This window comes from Hemitrygon akajei, chromosome 5, assembly GCF_048418815.1.
Source record: "Hemitrygon akajei chromosome 5, sHemAka1.3, whole genome shotgun sequence".
NCBI lineage: Eukaryota > Metazoa > Chordata > Chondrichthyes > Myliobatiformes > Dasyatidae > Hemitrygon > Hemitrygon akajei.
In genome coordinates, this window is record NC_133128.1 from 197,764,123 (window position 1) to 197,782,566 (window position 18,444).

The 18,444-nt window shown below is 43.9% G+C and overlaps 1 protein-coding gene across 1 annotated transcript in view; it reads right to left on the bottom strand.

Moving 5' to 3' along the window:
- Nucleotides 1–1,925: 1,925 nt before the first annotated feature.
- Nucleotides 1,926–18,444, bottom strand: part of rab3gap1 (RAB3 GTPase activating protein subunit 1) — a gene marked incomplete at its 5' end in the record, with an annotated part of 120,748 nt that continues 104,229 nt past the window's right edge. The window contains 6 exons of the mRNA XM_073044527.1: nt 1,926–2,662; nt 3,300–3,320; nt 10,647–10,749; nt 16,642–16,757; nt 16,838–16,941; nt 17,145–17,241. Of these exons, the coding sequence (XP_072900628.1) occupies nt 2,420–2,662; nt 3,300–3,320; nt 10,647–10,749; nt 16,642–16,757; nt 16,838–16,941; nt 17,145–17,241 (684 nt within the window). The remainder of the gene's footprint in view (nt 2,663–3,299; nt 3,321–10,646; nt 10,750–16,641; nt 16,758–16,837; nt 16,942–17,144; nt 17,242–18,444) is intronic.

An 18,444-nucleotide genomic window follows, 5' to 3' on the forward strand; every position in this document is an offset into this window, starting at 1 on the left:
ACTGCAACAAACCATCTACTTTCCACCTTTCATCTTTGCTAAAGGCTCTCCAGTCAGGATAAGTCTCCAGTCATCCTTTATACAACAATTACAGTGCCTATAAAAAATATTCACCCCCTTGTAAGTTTTCATATTTTATTGTTTTACAACATTGAATCAAAGTGGATTTCATTTGGCTTTTATGACACTGATCAACAGAAAAACTCTTTCGTGTCAAAGTGAAAACAGGTCTCTACAAAGTGAACTAAATTAATTGCAAATATAAAACAAAAAATGATTACAAAAGTACTAACACCAAATGATCACTGGTGTAGCCAACTGGTTTTAGAAGTCACATAACTAATTAAATATAGATCTGTTTTTGGCCTCCTATGTGCAGTCAAGCTGTTTCAATTGACTGTAGTAAAAATACACCTGTATCTGTAAAGTTCAACAGCTGGTCAGTATCCTGGCAAAAACTACACCATGATGAAAAAAAAACACTCCAAGCAACTCCAGGAAAAGGTTATTGAAAAGCACAAGTCAAGAGATAGATACAAGAAAATTTCCAAGTCACTGAATATCTCTTGGAGTATGAGTCATCAAGAAATTTAAAGAATATGGCACAGCTCTAAATCTGCTGAGTGCAGGCCATCCTCAAAACTGAGTGAAAGTGCAAGAAGGGGACTGGTGAGGGAGGCCACCACAAGACCCATGACAACTCTGGAGGAGTAACAAATTTCAGTGGCTGAGGTGGGAGAGTGGTAAAGTTAAAAAAAACTCATGTAATCTCAGCTCAAGTTTGCCAGAAGGCATGTGGGGAAACTCTGAAGTCAGTGGGAAGGTGGTCTATGGTCTGATGAAACCAAAATTGAGCTTTTTGGCCATCACACTAAAGGCCATCTTTGGCATAAGGCAAATACTGCAAATCATCAAAAACACACCATCCCTACTGTGAAGCATGTTGGTGGCCGCATTATGCTGTGGGGATGCTTCACTGCAGCAGGCCCTGAAAACTTGTGAACGCAGAAGGCAAAATGAATGTAGCAAGATACAGGGAAATCCTGGAGGAAAACCTGATACAGTCTGCAAGAGAACTGTGACTTGGGAGATTTGTTTTCTAACAAGACAATGACCCCAACCACAAAGCCAAAGCTACACAGGAGTGGCTTAAAAACAACAAAATTGGTGTGACCAATTCATAATCCAGACCTCAATCCAACTGAGAATTTGTGGCTGGACTTGAAAAGGGCTTTTCACTCACGATCCTAATGCAATCTGATAGAGCTTGAGCAGTTTTGTAAAGAAGAATAGGGAAAATTTGCAGTGTTCAGATGAGCAAAGCTGATGGAGATCTATCCAGACTCAAGCTGTAATTACTGCCAAAGGTGCTTCTGCTAAATACTGACTTGAAGGGGGTAAGTAATTATGCAATGAATTATTTTCTGTTTAATAATTGGAATAAATTTAGACCAATTTGTAAAAATTTGTTTTCACTTCGACACAAAGGATTCTTTTCTGTTGATCAGTGCCAAAAAAGCCAAATTAAATCCACTGAGATTCAATATTGTAAAAATAATAGAAGATGAAAACTTCCAAGGGGGGTAGGCAATATAGTGAAAGAGAACAAATTTTTTGTGAGCAACATGAATGTTGCAATGGATAACAAATACATTGTGATTACACATTGTTAAAAAGAGTCTGAGTAGCCAAAAATTCACTGCAACTTACCTTCTTCATTTGTGGTGTTCTTGCTGTGGATGCAAGTAGAGGTTTATTTTTCATCAAACTCAAGGTAGTCAGAGCCTCAACTTGGGCTCTATGGCTACTCAATTGTTGAAAAAACAAATATTGTTTTTGTAAATTAAAATAACAAATAATTCTGCTCTGCAGAGGCAATACATTTTTGCTATTACTGAATTGTAACCACATTTTTGACAATACTATTTGTAATTTGTATGATTTATTGATGCAATAAAAAAAACATTTGAAGCACCTACATCAGAAAACTTATACTAACGTTGAATACAAGGTACAAGCTGGGATCTTTTGTGGCCATTCCAAACTCTCTCCAGGACTGTAGTAAGTTTTGTCTTGCACTCAGCAGACCATTCAATGAAGTAATAACTGTCAGACATATTCAATACAGAGTTAATTTTACAAGTAACATTTTACATTTTATCATATATAACTACAGTTACTTTTGTTTTGAAACACTGTTTAAACATTTCTGCTTTTGCCAAATTCTTTCTTTTGTGAAATTTTACCAGAATCACTGCTAGTGTGTATATGTCCTTGAATATTAATGAAGTACTAGATTAATTTTGAGGAACTTAGCAACTTCAGCTAAAGCATGTTTATTTACTAAAGTGTGTAAAATGTAGGAATGACACAAAAGTAGTTGTGAATGATCATATTTTAATTACATTATCAATTTATATTAGAAGAATGACGTGTCAGATGAAAATGCACCAGCTAGACGGAATTCATCTTTTAACAAAACACAGTACATGCGTTGTGGTAAAGATCTCGAGTATGGTGCAGGGCGAGGTACAGTTGTCCGAAGAATTATTTCTCGTCCAGTTGGCAGAGGAAATTCTGATGCTGCTCCTGGACTTGATCTGTGCTCATCAGAAGAACTTTGCTTTATGGGTTCATCATCAACTGGATTCAGAGTTGGGGCCTTGAAAATAGAAGAGATTTTTTACACACCAATCATCAAAAAAGCCTGGCTAGTATTTGCAACTGATTTACTAGCATTGACAATGATAGCTTTTATTTACAAAAAGAACTCAAAACAAGAATTATAGGTACAGAATTGGCAGCTGGATATGAAATTAGCCAAACATGTAGATGCTAGAATTGATATTGATAAAATTACTTTGTTTAGGCAGCCCTGGATTTAAAAAAAATCTCTATCTTTGAAAAAGCTACCATGCTCCAATTCCAGATTGGCTGTTTTTAAAATGTACGTTTTTCTCCCCCAAATGAAGTTTGAATGAACATTCTAAACAAATTCAAATGCTAAACAGTGAGTGAGCAGTATGAAAGTCAAAGGAAAAATTGTAACTGGATTAGAATATGAATGGTTCCATTTCAATAGTATTTAAGCTCATGGGGAAATAATTTCTGTAATTATAAATATTATCCAAATAGCCTGATCCATTAAAGCAGATGGGTCATATTAACAAATAGAAATCAAAGAAATCAAACTGGAACGAATGCTACATGGCTACCATTTATGCATTCTCCCAAAACGAAATGTGCATCTACATGAGGCATGACATGAAGGGTGCTGGAAGAGAACAGTTGGTTGTTACCTCTTCAGTAGATTCAGAAAGCTTGAGAAGGGGTGAAATAAAAGTCGTATTAGGAAAAAATCAATGATGAAAGGAAAAATCAAATCAGATGGCCAAAAGGTCAAAATACCTCAAGGAAATACAAAACACCAAAACATAGTTATTTAATAACATGATTAAAATTATTATTTATACAAGTTATTCATCATCAGTTACTATATACAGTGCCCTGAAAAAGTATTCATCCCCCAACCCTTGTATTACAACCAAGGATTTTGATCAATTTAACTGAGTTTTTATGTGAATCACATGCTCCTTTTTCTCCCCCCAAAAAAATACAGTGAATATTGTAAAGCATGAAAAACTAAAATTTCAAGAACTGAAATGTCAGTAGTTCAAAAGTATCCATCCCTTTGCTCAATACTTGGTTGAACAATATCTCAAAGCTATTACAACCAGCAGTCTCTATTAGCTTTGCACAATGTGACACAAGATTTGCCCATTCCTTCTTACAAAATTGCTCAAGTTGTGCTAGGTTAGTTGGGGAATGCCGGTGAACAACAATCTTGAGGTCTTTGCAGAGATGTTAGATTTAAAGTCAGGACTCTGACTGGGCTACTCAAGGACATCAATTTTCTTCATTTGAAGCAATTCCATGGTTGCTCTGGCAGTGTGCTTTGGATCATTGTCCTGCTGAAAGACAAACTTCCTCCCCAGTTTAAGCTTTCTGGGCAGAGGCCATCAAATTTTAACCCGGCTCTCTCTCTCTCTTCTCATCAATCATCACCAGATTTCCAGTCCCTGCTGCAGAAAAGCATCCCCATAGCATGATGCTACCATCACTTGGGACATACTATTAAGATGTGGAAGGCTCAACACTATTTGGTCTGAATGGCGGAAATCTAATACCGAACATAAGAACATAGAACCGTAAGAAATAGGAGAAGGCCATCTGGCCCGTCGAGCATGCTGCACCATTCAATCATGGTTGATCTGACCATGGACTCATCTCCACCTACCTGCCTTTTCCCCATAACCCTTAATTCCCCTGTGCAACAGCCAGGTAACACCATCCCTACTGTAAAGTATGGTGGAGGTAGCATGATGCTATGTGCATGCTTTTCAGAAATCTGGTCAGAAGCGATGGGATGATGTATACTGCTGAACTGGGGAGGAAGTTTGTCTTTCAGCAGGACAATGATCCAAAGCACACTGCCAAAGCAACCAAGGGTTGGTTTCAAATGAAGAAAAGTGATGTCCTTCAGTGGCCCAGAGTCCTGACCTTAAACCTGGCAAGACCTGGCAGACATCAAGATTGCTGTCCTCTGCCGCTCCCCAACTAACCTAGCACCGCTTGAACAATTTTGCAAGGAATGGGTAAATCTAGCTCTATTACATTGAGCAAAGTTTACAGATTTATCCAAAAAGACTACTAGCTGTAATAATCTACGAGGTGGTTTAACTAAGTACTGAGCAAAGGGGGATGAATACTTTTGAACTGCTGACATTTCAGTTTTTGAATTGTTACTTTTTCATGCTTTACAATTTGCAGTTTTTTTAGGCTGTATACTGCAAAAAAGGAGCACGTGATTCAAAATAAAAATCCTCAGTTAAATTTATCAATATCTCTGGTTGTAATACTTATTTATGTGAACAAAGGGCTGGGGACTGAATACTTTTACAAGGCCCAGTCTGTAGGCTGAAAATGCAGTAAAGCAACAGGCAATTTACCCGCCAGAATTACAAAAGTCCTGAGTAATGTATCATTTACCCAGTGGACTACGGAGTCAGTTCTCCAAAATAAACATACTGTGGCGACCCACTTCCCAGCGCACTTGAACCGGCTCACAAAGTGGCACGCGCCGGCATCGAGGCCGGTCCCAAAGAGGGCGCCAAGCCTGCTTCACCAGCAAGGGGAAAAGCCCGCGCGCGGGACGGGACTGTGAATATGCGCCCCCTGCAGCATTCCTGCCCTCCCCGGGCGGGATCAGGAAGGCTTTACAGCGAGGCCGCGAAGTTTGAATAAATCTCTTTTGCAACTGCAGCTCACTGACTACGTGTCGTTATTTCAGCGCTGCGTGTAGCACACCGCTACAATTGGTGACCCCGACGGCCCAAATGATATTTGGACCGGAGATGAACGACACCGCATCTGTTCATGCAGTTTTGTTAAAACTGCCAAGCTTCTGGACGCTGCGACCTCATCTATGGTTTCAGCAAGCAGAAGCCCAATTCCACATTCGGCAGATAACCTCAGATGCCACACGTTACTACTACGTGGTGAGCTCACCTCGACCAGGAGACAGCCGCCCAGGTTGAGGAGTTCATACAGTCGCCCCCGGAGGACGGCAAATACACAGAATTCAAACCCCTGCTCATAAGGACCTTCGGACTCTCACGGCGCGAGTGAGCTGCCCACTTTCTGCACCTGGATGGTTTGGGAGACAGGCCACCGTTGGCTTTGATGAACGAGATGCTATCCCTGGCCGGAGGACACAAGCCCTGCCTCATGTTTGAGCAGGTGTTCCTGGAGCAGCTGCCCGAGGAAATACGCCTGCTGCTGTCCGACGCGGATTTCAGCGACCCCCGGAAGGTGGCGGCCCGCGCAGATGTGCTGTAGAAAGCCAAGGAGAGTGGGGCATCCGTCGCACAGATCACCAGGCCACGCTCCCAGCAGCAGACCAGACCAGGCCCGGCCTCAGAGCCCACTAACCCCAGAGGCAGGGGTGAGGAGACTAACGAACAATGGTGCTTCTACCACCAGTGGTGGGGCACAGAAGCCCGCCGCTGTAGCCCACCCTGCAAGTTCCCGGGAAACGCCAGGGCCAGCTGCCGCTGATGGCTACGGCGGCTGGCCATCGGGATAGCCTCCTGTATGTCTGGGACAAGCAGTCCGGACGCCGCTTTTTGGTCGACACCAGAGCCGAGATCAGCGTCTTACCTCCGACAAGTTACGACACCCACAACAGAGAACTGGGTCCCACCCTGAGGGCCGCGAACGGCAGCACAGTAAGGACCTACGGCACCCGTACGGTGCGGCTACAGTTCGGCTCCAGCCGGTTCACATGGGACTTCACACTGGCCGCCGTAGCCCAACCGCTCCTGGGGGCGGATTATTTGCGAGCTCACAGCCTACTGGTTGACCTGCCAAGGAAGAGACTGGTCCACGCTGAGACCTTTCAAACGTTCTCCCTGGGTGAAGCCCAGTTGCCGGCCCCACACCTAGACTCCATCACGCTGTCCAACAACGACTTCACCAGAGTCCTGGCGGATTTCCCATTGGTTCACGGCAGCCATACCCAGACACGGCGTACAGCACCACATCCCGACACAAGAACCACCCCTACACGCCCGTGCTCGAAGGCTTCCCCCGGACAAGCTCCTACTGGCAAAGAAGGAGTTCCAAGAAGATGGAGGAATTGGGGATCATACAGCGGTCCGACAGCCCATGGGCCTCCCCCCTGCACATGGTGCCCAAGGCAACAGGGGGCTGAAGACCATGCGGCGACTACTGCAGGCTGAACGAGGCTACAACACCGGACCGCTACCCTGTGCCACACATTCAGGACTTTGCAGCAAACCTGCATAGCGCACGGATGTTCTCCAAGGTAGACCTCGTCTGGGGATACCATCAAATCCCGATGCATCCAGACGACGTCCCCAAAACGGCACTCATCATCACCCCATTTGGCCTTTTCAAGTTCCTCTGCATGCCGTTCGGCCTAAAGAATGCCAGACAGACATTTCAGCGGTTAATGGACGCGGTGGGATGCGACCTGGACTTCGCTTTCATCTATTTGGACGACATCCTCATAGCCAGCAGTAGTCGTCAGGAGAATCTGTCCTAACAATCAACCCGGCCAAATGCCAGTTCGGGCTCGACACCATCGACTTCCTGGGCCACAGGATTACTAAAGACGGGGCAACCCCTCTGCCCGCCAAGGTAGACGCGGTCCGCCACTTCCCCCAACCCAACACAATCAAAGGCCTTCAGGAATTCGTGGGTATGGTGAATTTCTAGCAACACTTCCTCCCTTCAGCAGCCCGAATCATGCGCCCCCCTGTTCGCCCTGATATCGGCTAAGGGTAAGGACATTACCTGGGACGAGGAGTCCGCCACCGCTTTCATTAAAACCAAAGAAGCCAAGGCAAACGCCACGATGCTAGTCCACCCCAGAACGGACGTCCCTACCGCCCTCACAGTGGACGCATCTAACACGGCAGTCGGTGGAGTGCTGGAACAACTCATTGAGGGTCGCTGGCAACCCCTGGCGTTTTTCAGCGAACACCTACAACCACCCAAGCTCAAATACAGTGCTTTTGACCGGGAACTGCTGGCGCTATACCTGGCAATCCGGCATTTCAGGTACTTCTTAGAAGGTAGGCCCTTCACCGCATTCACGGACCACAAACCTCTTATCTTTGCGTTCAGGAAAGCATCCGACCCATAATCGTCCCGCCAGCAGCGACATCTGTCCTACATTTCCGAATACACGACGGATGTCCGGCATGTCTCGGGAAAGGACAATATCGTGGCGGACGCTCTCTCCAGACCTAATATCCAAGCCCTGTCCCAGGGGGTAGACTATGAAGCGCTGGTGGAGGCGCAGCAGGCAGACGAGGAGATCCCTAGTTACAGAACCGCAGTCTCCGGTTTGCAGCTCCAGGACCTCCCCGTAGGCCCAGGTGAGAGGACCCTACTCTGTGATGTCACCACCGGCCAGCCCCGCCCCGTCGTCCCGGCAGCCTGGCGGCGGTGCATTTTCAACTCCATTCACAACATCAGGTCAACCGTCCGGATGGTAGCCAACAGGTTCGTTTAGCACAGATTCCACAAGCAGGTCAGTGAATGGGCCAAAATGTGCATGCACTGCCAAACAGCTAAGGTGCAGCGGCACACCAAAGCCCTGCTGCAGCAGTTCCACCCCATCCGCCGGCGTTTCAACCACATTCATGTGGATATTGTGGGGCCCCCTGCCAGTGTCGCGAGGAGCGCGGCACCTCCTGACTATCGTGGACCGGTTCACAAGATGGCCAGAGGCGGTCCCGCTCACCGACACCAGCTCCGAATCTTGCACCCGAGCACTGATTGCAACCTGGGTATCTCATTTTGGTGTACCAGCCCACATTACCTCCGACAGAGGCGCCCAGTTCACCTCCAGCCTGTGGTCAGCTGTGGCCAGCCTTTTGGGGACACAGCTGCACCACACAACTGCCTACCACCCACAGTCCAACGGACTAGTGGAGCGTTTCCACCGTCACCTGAAGTTGGCTCTCATGGCCCGCCTCAAAGGGCCCAACTGGGTGGATGAGCTTCCCTGGGTCCTGCTCGGAATCCGCACGGTGCCCAAAGAGGATCTGCACACCTCGTTGGTCGAGTTGGTGTACGGCGCACCCCTGGTCGTCCCAGGGGAGTTCATACCAGTCCCAAGGGGGCAAAAGGAAGAACCCATAGCAGTCCTGGACAGAGAGGCTCGGTAACCTGGCCCCCATACCCACTTCATAGCATGGGCAGAACCCGACCTGCACAGCCGGTCGAGATTCAGGCACCATGGCGCAGAGGCAGACCTCCCAAACAGGGACCGACCCAGACTGAGGACATTGGGGGGTGTATCGCCGGTTCTGGGGGGAGGGGGGTGGTTATGTGGCGACCCACTTCCCAGCACACTCGAACCGGCTCACAAAGTGGCACGCACTGGCATTGAGGCCGGTCCCAAAGAGGGCACCAAGTCTGCTTCACCAGCAAGGGGAAAAGCCCGCACGCGGGATGGGACTGTGAATATGCGCCCCCTACAGTATTCCCGCCCAGGGAGGGCGGGATCAGGAAGGCTTTAAAGCACGGCTGCGAAGTTTGAATAAATCTCTTTTGCAACTGCAGCTCACCGACTACCTGTCGTTATTTCAGCGCTGCGTGTAGCACACCGCTACAATACTATATTTCTGATAACATTTTACATTAATGAATATTTGGACAACCTACCATCTTCATTCAATGCAATAATGTGATCTGCCTTCTTATTAACAGATTAAATATACTATTTGCTTTTTTGTTAAATTTATAAAAGGGGAATAAACCCTAATAGTTATAATAAAAACACCAACTTATTCAGATGCAGACCTTTACTAAGAAACTATTTTCCAAACTGCCCATTGTTACATTTGGGCATCATGTTTAAAGATCCTGGGTATGTATCTGTACACATCCAATTTCTATGGTTATACAGTGGAACCCATTGAAGTGAACAAGCTGTTGATCAACAAGAAAAAATGCACATCTTGTCAACTCAGAAGTAACGTGCCGATTAGTATACACATGTTGCAGTTTTCATTATTATTTATCACTGAATAGTTAATCTTTCAAATGTAGCATTTTTTAGTTTGAAGTTTATTCACATTGCTAGCATTGGACCTTACTTACACCAGAAACATGAACTTTAGGACTCGCTTTCTAAGGCTCTCCTTGTCTAATGGTAGTTACAATACAGGACATGCACTTTACCATCCACATACAGTTGCATTTCTCTTGGTAAAACAAGTTGGTTTTGTTCTCCAGATATATAAAGAATAGAGAACAAAAGAACACCTATAATGAAGAGCAGGAACAGCAATACGACTAGATGTAGGATTACTTAAATTCCAAATGTACTTCAACATATGAAGACAATGGCAGAATATTTGCTTCAATTCTTAATCTGTACAACTCTGACACAGAGCAGCCACTTGAACAACTAACCACATTTTGTTCCTTTTAAAAAGTAGGGGAATATTATTCTTTACAATTGAAAATGTTTGTATTCAGTGGAACTACTGTCCATTTAGCTAAGGGCAGAATGTGTATCTATGTACTTGTGAGGCTACTTTTGTTTAAAATCCCTGTACAACACTTTACAAATAGTGAATATTATGAATTTCTCATGACTGTTGTTTTAATGTCAAAATTAAACCAACTGTTCAATTTTTTTAAAACGGGAAATTGATCCCTCCCTAAAACCTTACCTTGCCTTGAAAGAACAATTGACACAGGCAGGGAGAAAGATAATTTGACCTTGCTGTATGGCATGGTACCAGACAAACTAGGCACCTGATTTTTTGAAAGGTTGAACAGTTCAAGTGACATTGTCCAAGGAGTGTTGCACAGAACATTATTGTAAAAATGAAATGTAACACCCAAGTTGCAACATATGTGAATTTCCCTTCCAGTAAGTTAAAAAGATGCTTTCAAAAGCCAGTTAATGTGTTTCTGTTAAGAATAGTGTTTAAAAATGCAGTATTCCATTTCTTCACTAAATACTTCATTCCATGTTTAAAGATCATTCATTAAATAATTTCAGAATCAAATCTAGATACACAATTTCAGTTTATTCTTACCCTCTGTGCATTAACAAATAATTTGTAAATGACGTTCCCTGTAGGGCCTCGTCCTGCTCCATTAACAAGCACTTCTGGCTGGTCTAAAAGACAGCTCACAAACCTAAAAAAAATTAAGATGGTGAATCACCAAGTTTCCTATCATGAGCAACACACACAAAATGCTAGAGGAACTCAGCAGATCTGGCAGCATCCAAGGAAAAGAATCAGCAGTTGACATTTTGGGCTGAGACCATTATCAGGACTGGAAAGGGGGAACACACTGGAATAAAAAGATGGGGAGGGGAAGGAGTATAGCTGGAAGTTGATAGGTGAAGCCAGGCAAGTGGGAAAGGTAAAGGGCTGGGAGGAAGGGATCTGTTAGGAAAAGAGAGTGCACCATAGGAGGAAGTGAAGGAGGAGGGGACCCAAGGGGAGGTGTTAGGCAGGTAGGAAGAGATAAGAGACGAGAGGCAAAAATACTGGAAGGAGAAATTGATATTCATACCGACAGGTTGGAGGCCATCTAAACAAAATATGACATGTTGCTCCTCTGCCCTGAGAGTGGCCTCATCATGGCAAAACAATGTAGGAACAAGAATGGGGACAGGAGTTAAAACGGCTAGTCACTGGGAAATTCCGCTTTTGGCAGATGGTGCGGAGGTACTCGACAAAGTGGTGCCCCAATTTACATCGGGTCTCACCAATATAGAGGAGGCCACTTCAGAAACACCAGATACACAGTTTTGCAGGGAAAGTGTTACTCAATTGGAAGGACAGTTTGGGGTCCTGAGTGGAAAGAAGGCAGGAGCTGAATAGACAGGCGTAGCATTTTTGTTGCTTGCAGGAATGTGTCAGGAGGGAGATGAGTGGGACAGTGATGAATGGACAAGAAAACATGGAGGGAGAGCAATCCCTGTGACACAGGGAGATTGTGAGTGAGTGTGTGTGGGGGGGGGGGACGTGTGAGTGAGGGTGAGTATATGCGCAAGTGCGTGTGTGTGTGATCATGTGCGTGTGCATGATTGTGTGCACGTGCATGTGTAGGTAAAGATGTGTTTGGTGGTAGGACACCGTTGCAGATGGTGGAAGTTGTGGAGAATGATATGTTGGATGTGAGGGCTCATGGGTGACAGGTGAGATCAAGAGGAATATGAACACAAAAAAATCTGTAGATGGTGAAAATCCAAGCAACGCACACAAAATGCTGGAGGAAATCCAAGTTTTTCCATAGATGATGCCTGGCCAGCTGAGTTCCTCCAGCAATTTTTGTGAGGTCAAGAGGAACTCTATCCCTGCTAAGGCAGTGGGAAGATAGGGAAAGCACCGATGTTTGGAAAATGGAGGAGATGCATGCAAGGGTAGCAACAATAGTGGAGGAAGAGAAACCCTTTATTTTTTGAAGGAGAATATCTCTGATGTCCTGGACAGAGACAGTGCAAGCAGAGAGGTGGTCAAAATAGGTGTAGGAATAGGTTTATAAAAGACCAAAAGACCACAAGACATAGGAGCAGAATTAGGCCATTTGGCCCATTGAGTCTACTCGGCCATTAAATCATGGTTAATCCTTTTATCCCCTCCTCAGCCCCATTCCTAGGCCTTCTCCCCACAACCTTTGATGCTGTGTCCAGTCAAGAACCTATCAAGCTCTACCTCAATACATCCAACGATCTGGCCTCCACAGATGTCTGTGGTAATAAACTTCCACAAATTTACCACTCTCTTGCTAAAGAAATTTCACTGAAACTATTATTTAAATGGACACTCTCTACTCTGAGGCTGTCCTTCATTGGCTCTGCACCCGTCCGTTAGCTGCTGGACCTCCTCTCTGTAAGCTGACTTGTCGTTCTTGCTGATGAGACCCACCATGGTCGTGTCATCGGCGAACTTGATGATGTGGTTCAAGCTGTGTGTTACAGCACAGTCATGGGTCAGCAGAGGACTGAGCACACAACCCTGGGGGCCCCCTTGCTCAGTGTGATGGTGTTGGAGATGCTGCCTCCGATCTGGACTGACTGAGGTCTCCCAGTCAGGAAGTCTAGGATCCAGTTGCAGAGGGAGATGTTCAGGCCCAGTAGGCTCAACTTTCCAATCAGTTTCTGAGGGATGATTGATTTGAATGCTGAACTGAAGTTTATGAACAGCATTCGAACGTACATCTCTTTTTTGTCCAGGTGGGTTAAGGCCAGATGGTGGGTGATGGTAATGGCGTCGTTTGTTGAGTGGTTGGGATGGTATGCAAACTGCAGGGGGTCTAGTGAGGGGGGCAGCAGGGTCTTGATGTGCCTCATGACGAGCTTCTCGAAACAATTCATGATGATGGATGTGAGTTTAACGGGGCAGTAGTCATTGAGGCAGGACACTGAAGACTTCTTCGGCACGGGGACGATGGTGGCGGCCTTGAAGCACGTTGGAACGGTGCTGCTGCTCAGGGGGATGTTGAAGATGTCAGTGAGAACATCTGCTAGCTGGTCTGCACATCCTCTAAGCACTCTACCAGGAACATTGTCTGGTCCAGCAGCCTTCCGTGGGTTGATCCTGCACAGGGCTCTTCTCACGTCGGCCACGGTGAGGCACAGCACCTGGTCATTCGGAGGAGGGGTGGACTTCCTCGCCGCCACGTCATTTTCCGCCTCAAAACGAGCGTAGAAGTTATTCAATACATCTGGGAGGGAGGCATCACCCACACAGTCAGGTGACATTGTCCTGTAGTTGATGTCCTGAATGCCCTTCCACATGCACCGTGTGTCGCTGCTGTCCTGGAAGTGGCTATGGATTCACTGAGCATGTGCACGCTTTGCCTCTCTGATGGCTCGGGACAGTTTGGCCCTTGCTGTCGTTAGGGCTGCCTTGTCGCCTGATCTGAAGGCGGAGTCACAGGTCCTCAGCAGCGCATGCCATCTAGGCTTTTCAGCATTCAAAAGGTTTCAATAAGATTTCCCATCATCTTTCTAAATTCCAGCATGTACAGACCCAGAGCCATCAAATGTTCCTCGTATGATACTGTATCATTCCCAGAATCATCCTTTGAACCCTCTCCAATGCTAGCACATCTCTTCTTAAATGAAGAGTCCTAAACTGTTCACAATACTCTAGTTGAGGCCTCACCAGTGCCTTATAAAACCTCAGCATCACATCCCTGCTCTTGTATTCTAGACCTCTTGAAGTGAATGCTAACATTGCAGTTGCCTTCCTATCCACCAATTCAACCTGCAAGTAAACGTTTATGGTGTTCTGCACAAGGATGCCCAAGTCCCTTTGCATCTCAGATTTTTGGATTTTCTCCCCATTTAGAAAATAGTCTGCACATTTATTTCTTTGACTAAAGTGCATGACCATGCAATTTCCAAGATTGTATTTCATTAGAGGGCTATGCAGTAGGAAAATTCTAGGCAGTTTCTAAAGTAGGTTACATGGTCAGCACAACATTGTGGGCTGAAGGGCTTGTAATGTGCTGTAGATTTCTATTCTATTTGCCACTCTCTTGCTCATTCTCCTAATCTGTAAGTCCTTCTGAAGTCTACTTGTTTCCTCAACACTCCCTACCCCTCTCTCAATCTTCGTATCATTTGCAAACATGGTGAGTCAAAAGGGCAATCCTATGGTAGTCATAGGAGATTTTAACATGCAGATCGATTGGGAAAATCAGGTTGTTAATGGATCTAAAGAGAGTAACTTTGTTGAGTTACTTTTTGGAACAGTTAGTCGTTGAGCTTACTAGGGATCATCTATACTGGATTGGGTGTTATGCAATGATCTGGAAGCGAATAGGGAGCTTAAGGTAAAAGAATGCCCAGGAATCAGTGATCACAATATAAGAACATAAGACTATAAAATAAAGGAGCAGAAGTAGGCTATTCGGCCCATCAAGCCTGCTGTGCCATTCAATCATGGGCTTATCCAATTCTTCTAGTCATCCCCACATCCCTGCCTTCTCCTCATACCCTTTGATGCCCTGACTAAAAAGAACTTATCTATCTCTGCCTTAAATACACCCAATGACTTGGCCTCCACAGCCGCTTGTGGCAACAAATTCGACAGATTTATCACCCTCTGACTAAAGTAATTTCTCCACATCTCTGTTCTAAATGGAAGTTCTTCAATTCTGAAGTTGTGCCCTCTTGTCCTAGACTCCCCTACCATGGGAAATAACTGCCATATCTGATCTGTTCAGGCCTTTTAGATATGATTGTATTCAACTTGAAATTTGATAGGGAGAAAGTAAAGTCTGATGTAGCAGTATTTCTATGGTGTAAGGGAAATTACAGTGATATGAGAAAAGAGTTGGCCAAAGTAAATTGGAAGGAGCTGCTGGCAGGGATGTCAGCAGAGCAGCAATAATGTGCGTTTCTGGGGAAAAATGAGGAAGATGCAGGACAATGAAGAAATGAAGAAATACTCAAATGGTAAAATACTACATCCGTGGCCAACAAGTGAAGTCAAAGCTATTGTAAAAGCAAAAGAAAGGGCATACAAAGCAAAAATTAGTGGGAAGATAGAGGATTGGGAAGCTTTTAAAAACATACAGAGAGCAACTAAAAAATCATTAGAAGAGAAAAGGTGAAATATGAAAGCAAGCTAGCAAATAATATCGAAGTGGATAGTAAAAGATTTTTCAAGTATGTTACGAAGAAAAGATAAATGAGAGTGGATATAGGGCCACTAGAAAATGAGGCAGGAGAAATAATAACAGGGGCAAGGAGATGGCTGATGAACTAAATGAGTACTTTGCATCAGTCTTCACTGTGGAAGACATCAGCAGTGTGCCTTATGTTGTAGTGTGTGAAGGAAGAGAAGTGGGTGCAGTTACTGTTACAAGAGAGAAGGTGCTCAAAAAGCTGAAAGACCTAAAGGTACGTAAGTCACCCGGACCAGGGGAACTGCACCTTAGGGTTCTGAAAGAGGTAGCATCAGAGATCATGGTGGCATTAGAAATGATCTTTCAAAAATCATTGGATTTTTGAAAGATCCAGAGGACTGGAAAATTACAAATGTTACTTCACTCTTTAAGAGAGCAAGAAGGCAGCAAAACGAAAATTATAGACCAGTTAGCCTGACCTCAGTGGTTGGGAAGATGTTGGAGTCAATTGTTAAGGATGAGGCGATGGAGTACTTGGTGACACAGGACAAAACAGTACACAGTACAAAGTCAGCATGGTTTCTTTCAGGGAAAATCGTGCCTGATGAAACTGTTGGAATTCTTTGAGGGGATTACAAGTAGTATAGATAAGAGGGATGCAGTGGATGTATATTTGGACTTTCAGAAGACCTTTGACAAGGTGCCACACGAGGCTGCTTACCAAGTTAAGAGCCCATGGTCTTACAGGGAAGTTACTAACACGGTTAGAACAATGGCTGATTCGTAGGAAGCAGCAAGTGGGAATAAAAGAATCCTTTTTTGGTTGGCTGCCAGTGACTAGTGGTGGTGTACTGCAGGGGTCGGTGTTGGGACCACTTCTTTTTATGCTGTATATAAATGATTTAAATGATGGAATAGATGGCTTTGTTGCCAAGTTTGTAGATGATATGAAGATTGCTGGAGAGGCAGGTAGTGTTGAAGAAACAGGTAGGATGCAGAAGGTCTTAGACAGATTAGGAGAATGGGCAAGAAAGAGGCAAATGAAATACAATGTTGGAAAATGCATGGTCGTGCACTTGGGTAGTAGAAATAAACCTGCAGACCCTTCAGCGAAATCCACATTGTCATGCGGAGGACATGCAATTCCACACACTCAGCACTCAAGGTCAGCTGGGTCCCTGGTACTGAGACCAACTGTAAAAAATAAACCCAAGGAATACGATATTCTTAGATGATTACCTCAGGTTACTTACTGTACATAACAGTAAATACTTTATTAAAAATTTTCTATTTATTTAGCTTACTCTCATAAATTACACAAAAATATTCACTGCCCATCTCTGATTTACAAAATCAATGAAACGTTCAGCATATTAAATCAAATTATCAGTTACCAGTTGGAAAATGGATAACATAACAATATACCACAACATTTACCTTTCCAATTCCACATGTTCATTGTCCTTCTCATGTTTCTTAATTCCAAATTTGGCTTGGAGTGATCGTGATCTTGCAATAATAGCTTCTGCAGATATTATTTGACTAATTATTTCCTAAAAAAATGTATCACATAGTTACATTTCTCAATTTTTGAAAGGCACTTTTAGTTCAAGAGAGAATTAACAAAACTTACTTCCAATTTTTTGATGTCAGGGTTTGAGTATCTTAATAATTTGCCAGCTTGAGTAATGATCTGCTGAATTAATTTCTTTACAGATGGGATATCTTCAACAGACTCTGAAGGTGGGAAACAAAATAGTAGGATTATTCAGACTGGAAGCACAATGACAAAACAATGTACAAAGTTCTGTTAACAGCAAATAGCTAATTAAGGTAATCAGTAAACTAGTTAGATCAACAATTAATGGAATTCTGTATTTTCCCACTCACAAGCAATTACATATATTCCTGTAATGTCATAATATCAAATCTATATTCACCTTCTTCCTTAATCTTCAACAGTGCTGCATGCAAGATGCAAGGCAGTAAATGTCTAGTCAAATCTGCAGGCTTCAAACCAACTAAATAGTGAAGGACCTGGGAGAAAACATTTGTCCTATTAACTCAATTCATACATCAAAATCTGTAGACAGATATCAATTAGAACATGGCTAAAATAACAATTAAACAACCTAAAATTGCTTCACCTTGCTTTCTAATAATAGTACATAAATTACCTACATGCAGGAAAAAAATCTTTAGTACCTCATCATGCTCAAGAAACTTAAAATCATAATCATGTTGAATACATATCTGCTGTACTTTAGTGAGTTTTGATAAGTTCGTTTACCTCAATGCAAACAGATGTGCAAAAGTTACAACACATTCACTCACATAGGAGTTTGGTCTAATGAGTCTGCTCTGTCATTCAATCATGGTTAATATTTTCATTCCCGTTCTCCTGCTATCTCCCCCGTAACTATTAACGTTCTTATCAATGAACGTTGATAGTTACCTATCAAATTCTGTCTTAAATATATCTACAAACTTGGCCTTCATAGCCATCTATAGCAATGGATCCACAGATACACCACCCATGCGCTCACAAAATTGCTTCTTCTCTCTCTATTCTGAGGCTGTGCTCTCTGGTACCAGAATCTTCTATTAATGGAAACATCCTCTCCATATCTACTCCATCCATGTCTCCTAGTATCAGAATCAGAGTCAATATCACCAGCGTGTGACATGAAATTTGTTAACTTAGTAGCAGCAGTTCAATGCAATACATAATCTAGCAGAGAGAGAGGAAAAAAAAACATAATAATAAACAAGTAAATCAATTACATATATTGAATAGATTCTTTAAAAATGTGCAAAAACAGAAATACCGTATATTAAAAAAGTGAGGTACAGGCAGTCCCCAAGTTACAAACGTCCGACTTACGAACAACTCGTACTTATGAACCGAGGAAGGAGAATGCCATCCGCCATTTTAAGTTGTTGCCGTTGACACTGTGTTGAGTGTGTAATTTTGTACTTGGCTTAAATTTTTCTTAGCAAGATTCACCCTGACCCCGCTCCCCCACCTTTTCCGGTTAGCTGGTGACGCAGTGAGATCAGCGCAAGGCTCAAGAACAGAGGTTCCCGAGCTTAATCCAGTGATAGACCGCTCCCGAGCGCGCCGGATTGATGTCGAGCCAGCAACTCAACCTCGTTAAGAAAAAACACTGCCACCTCCAGTTTAACTTCCCACACGGAATATTGTGGAGGATCAAATACCCAAACCCAGCACAGCCCCCA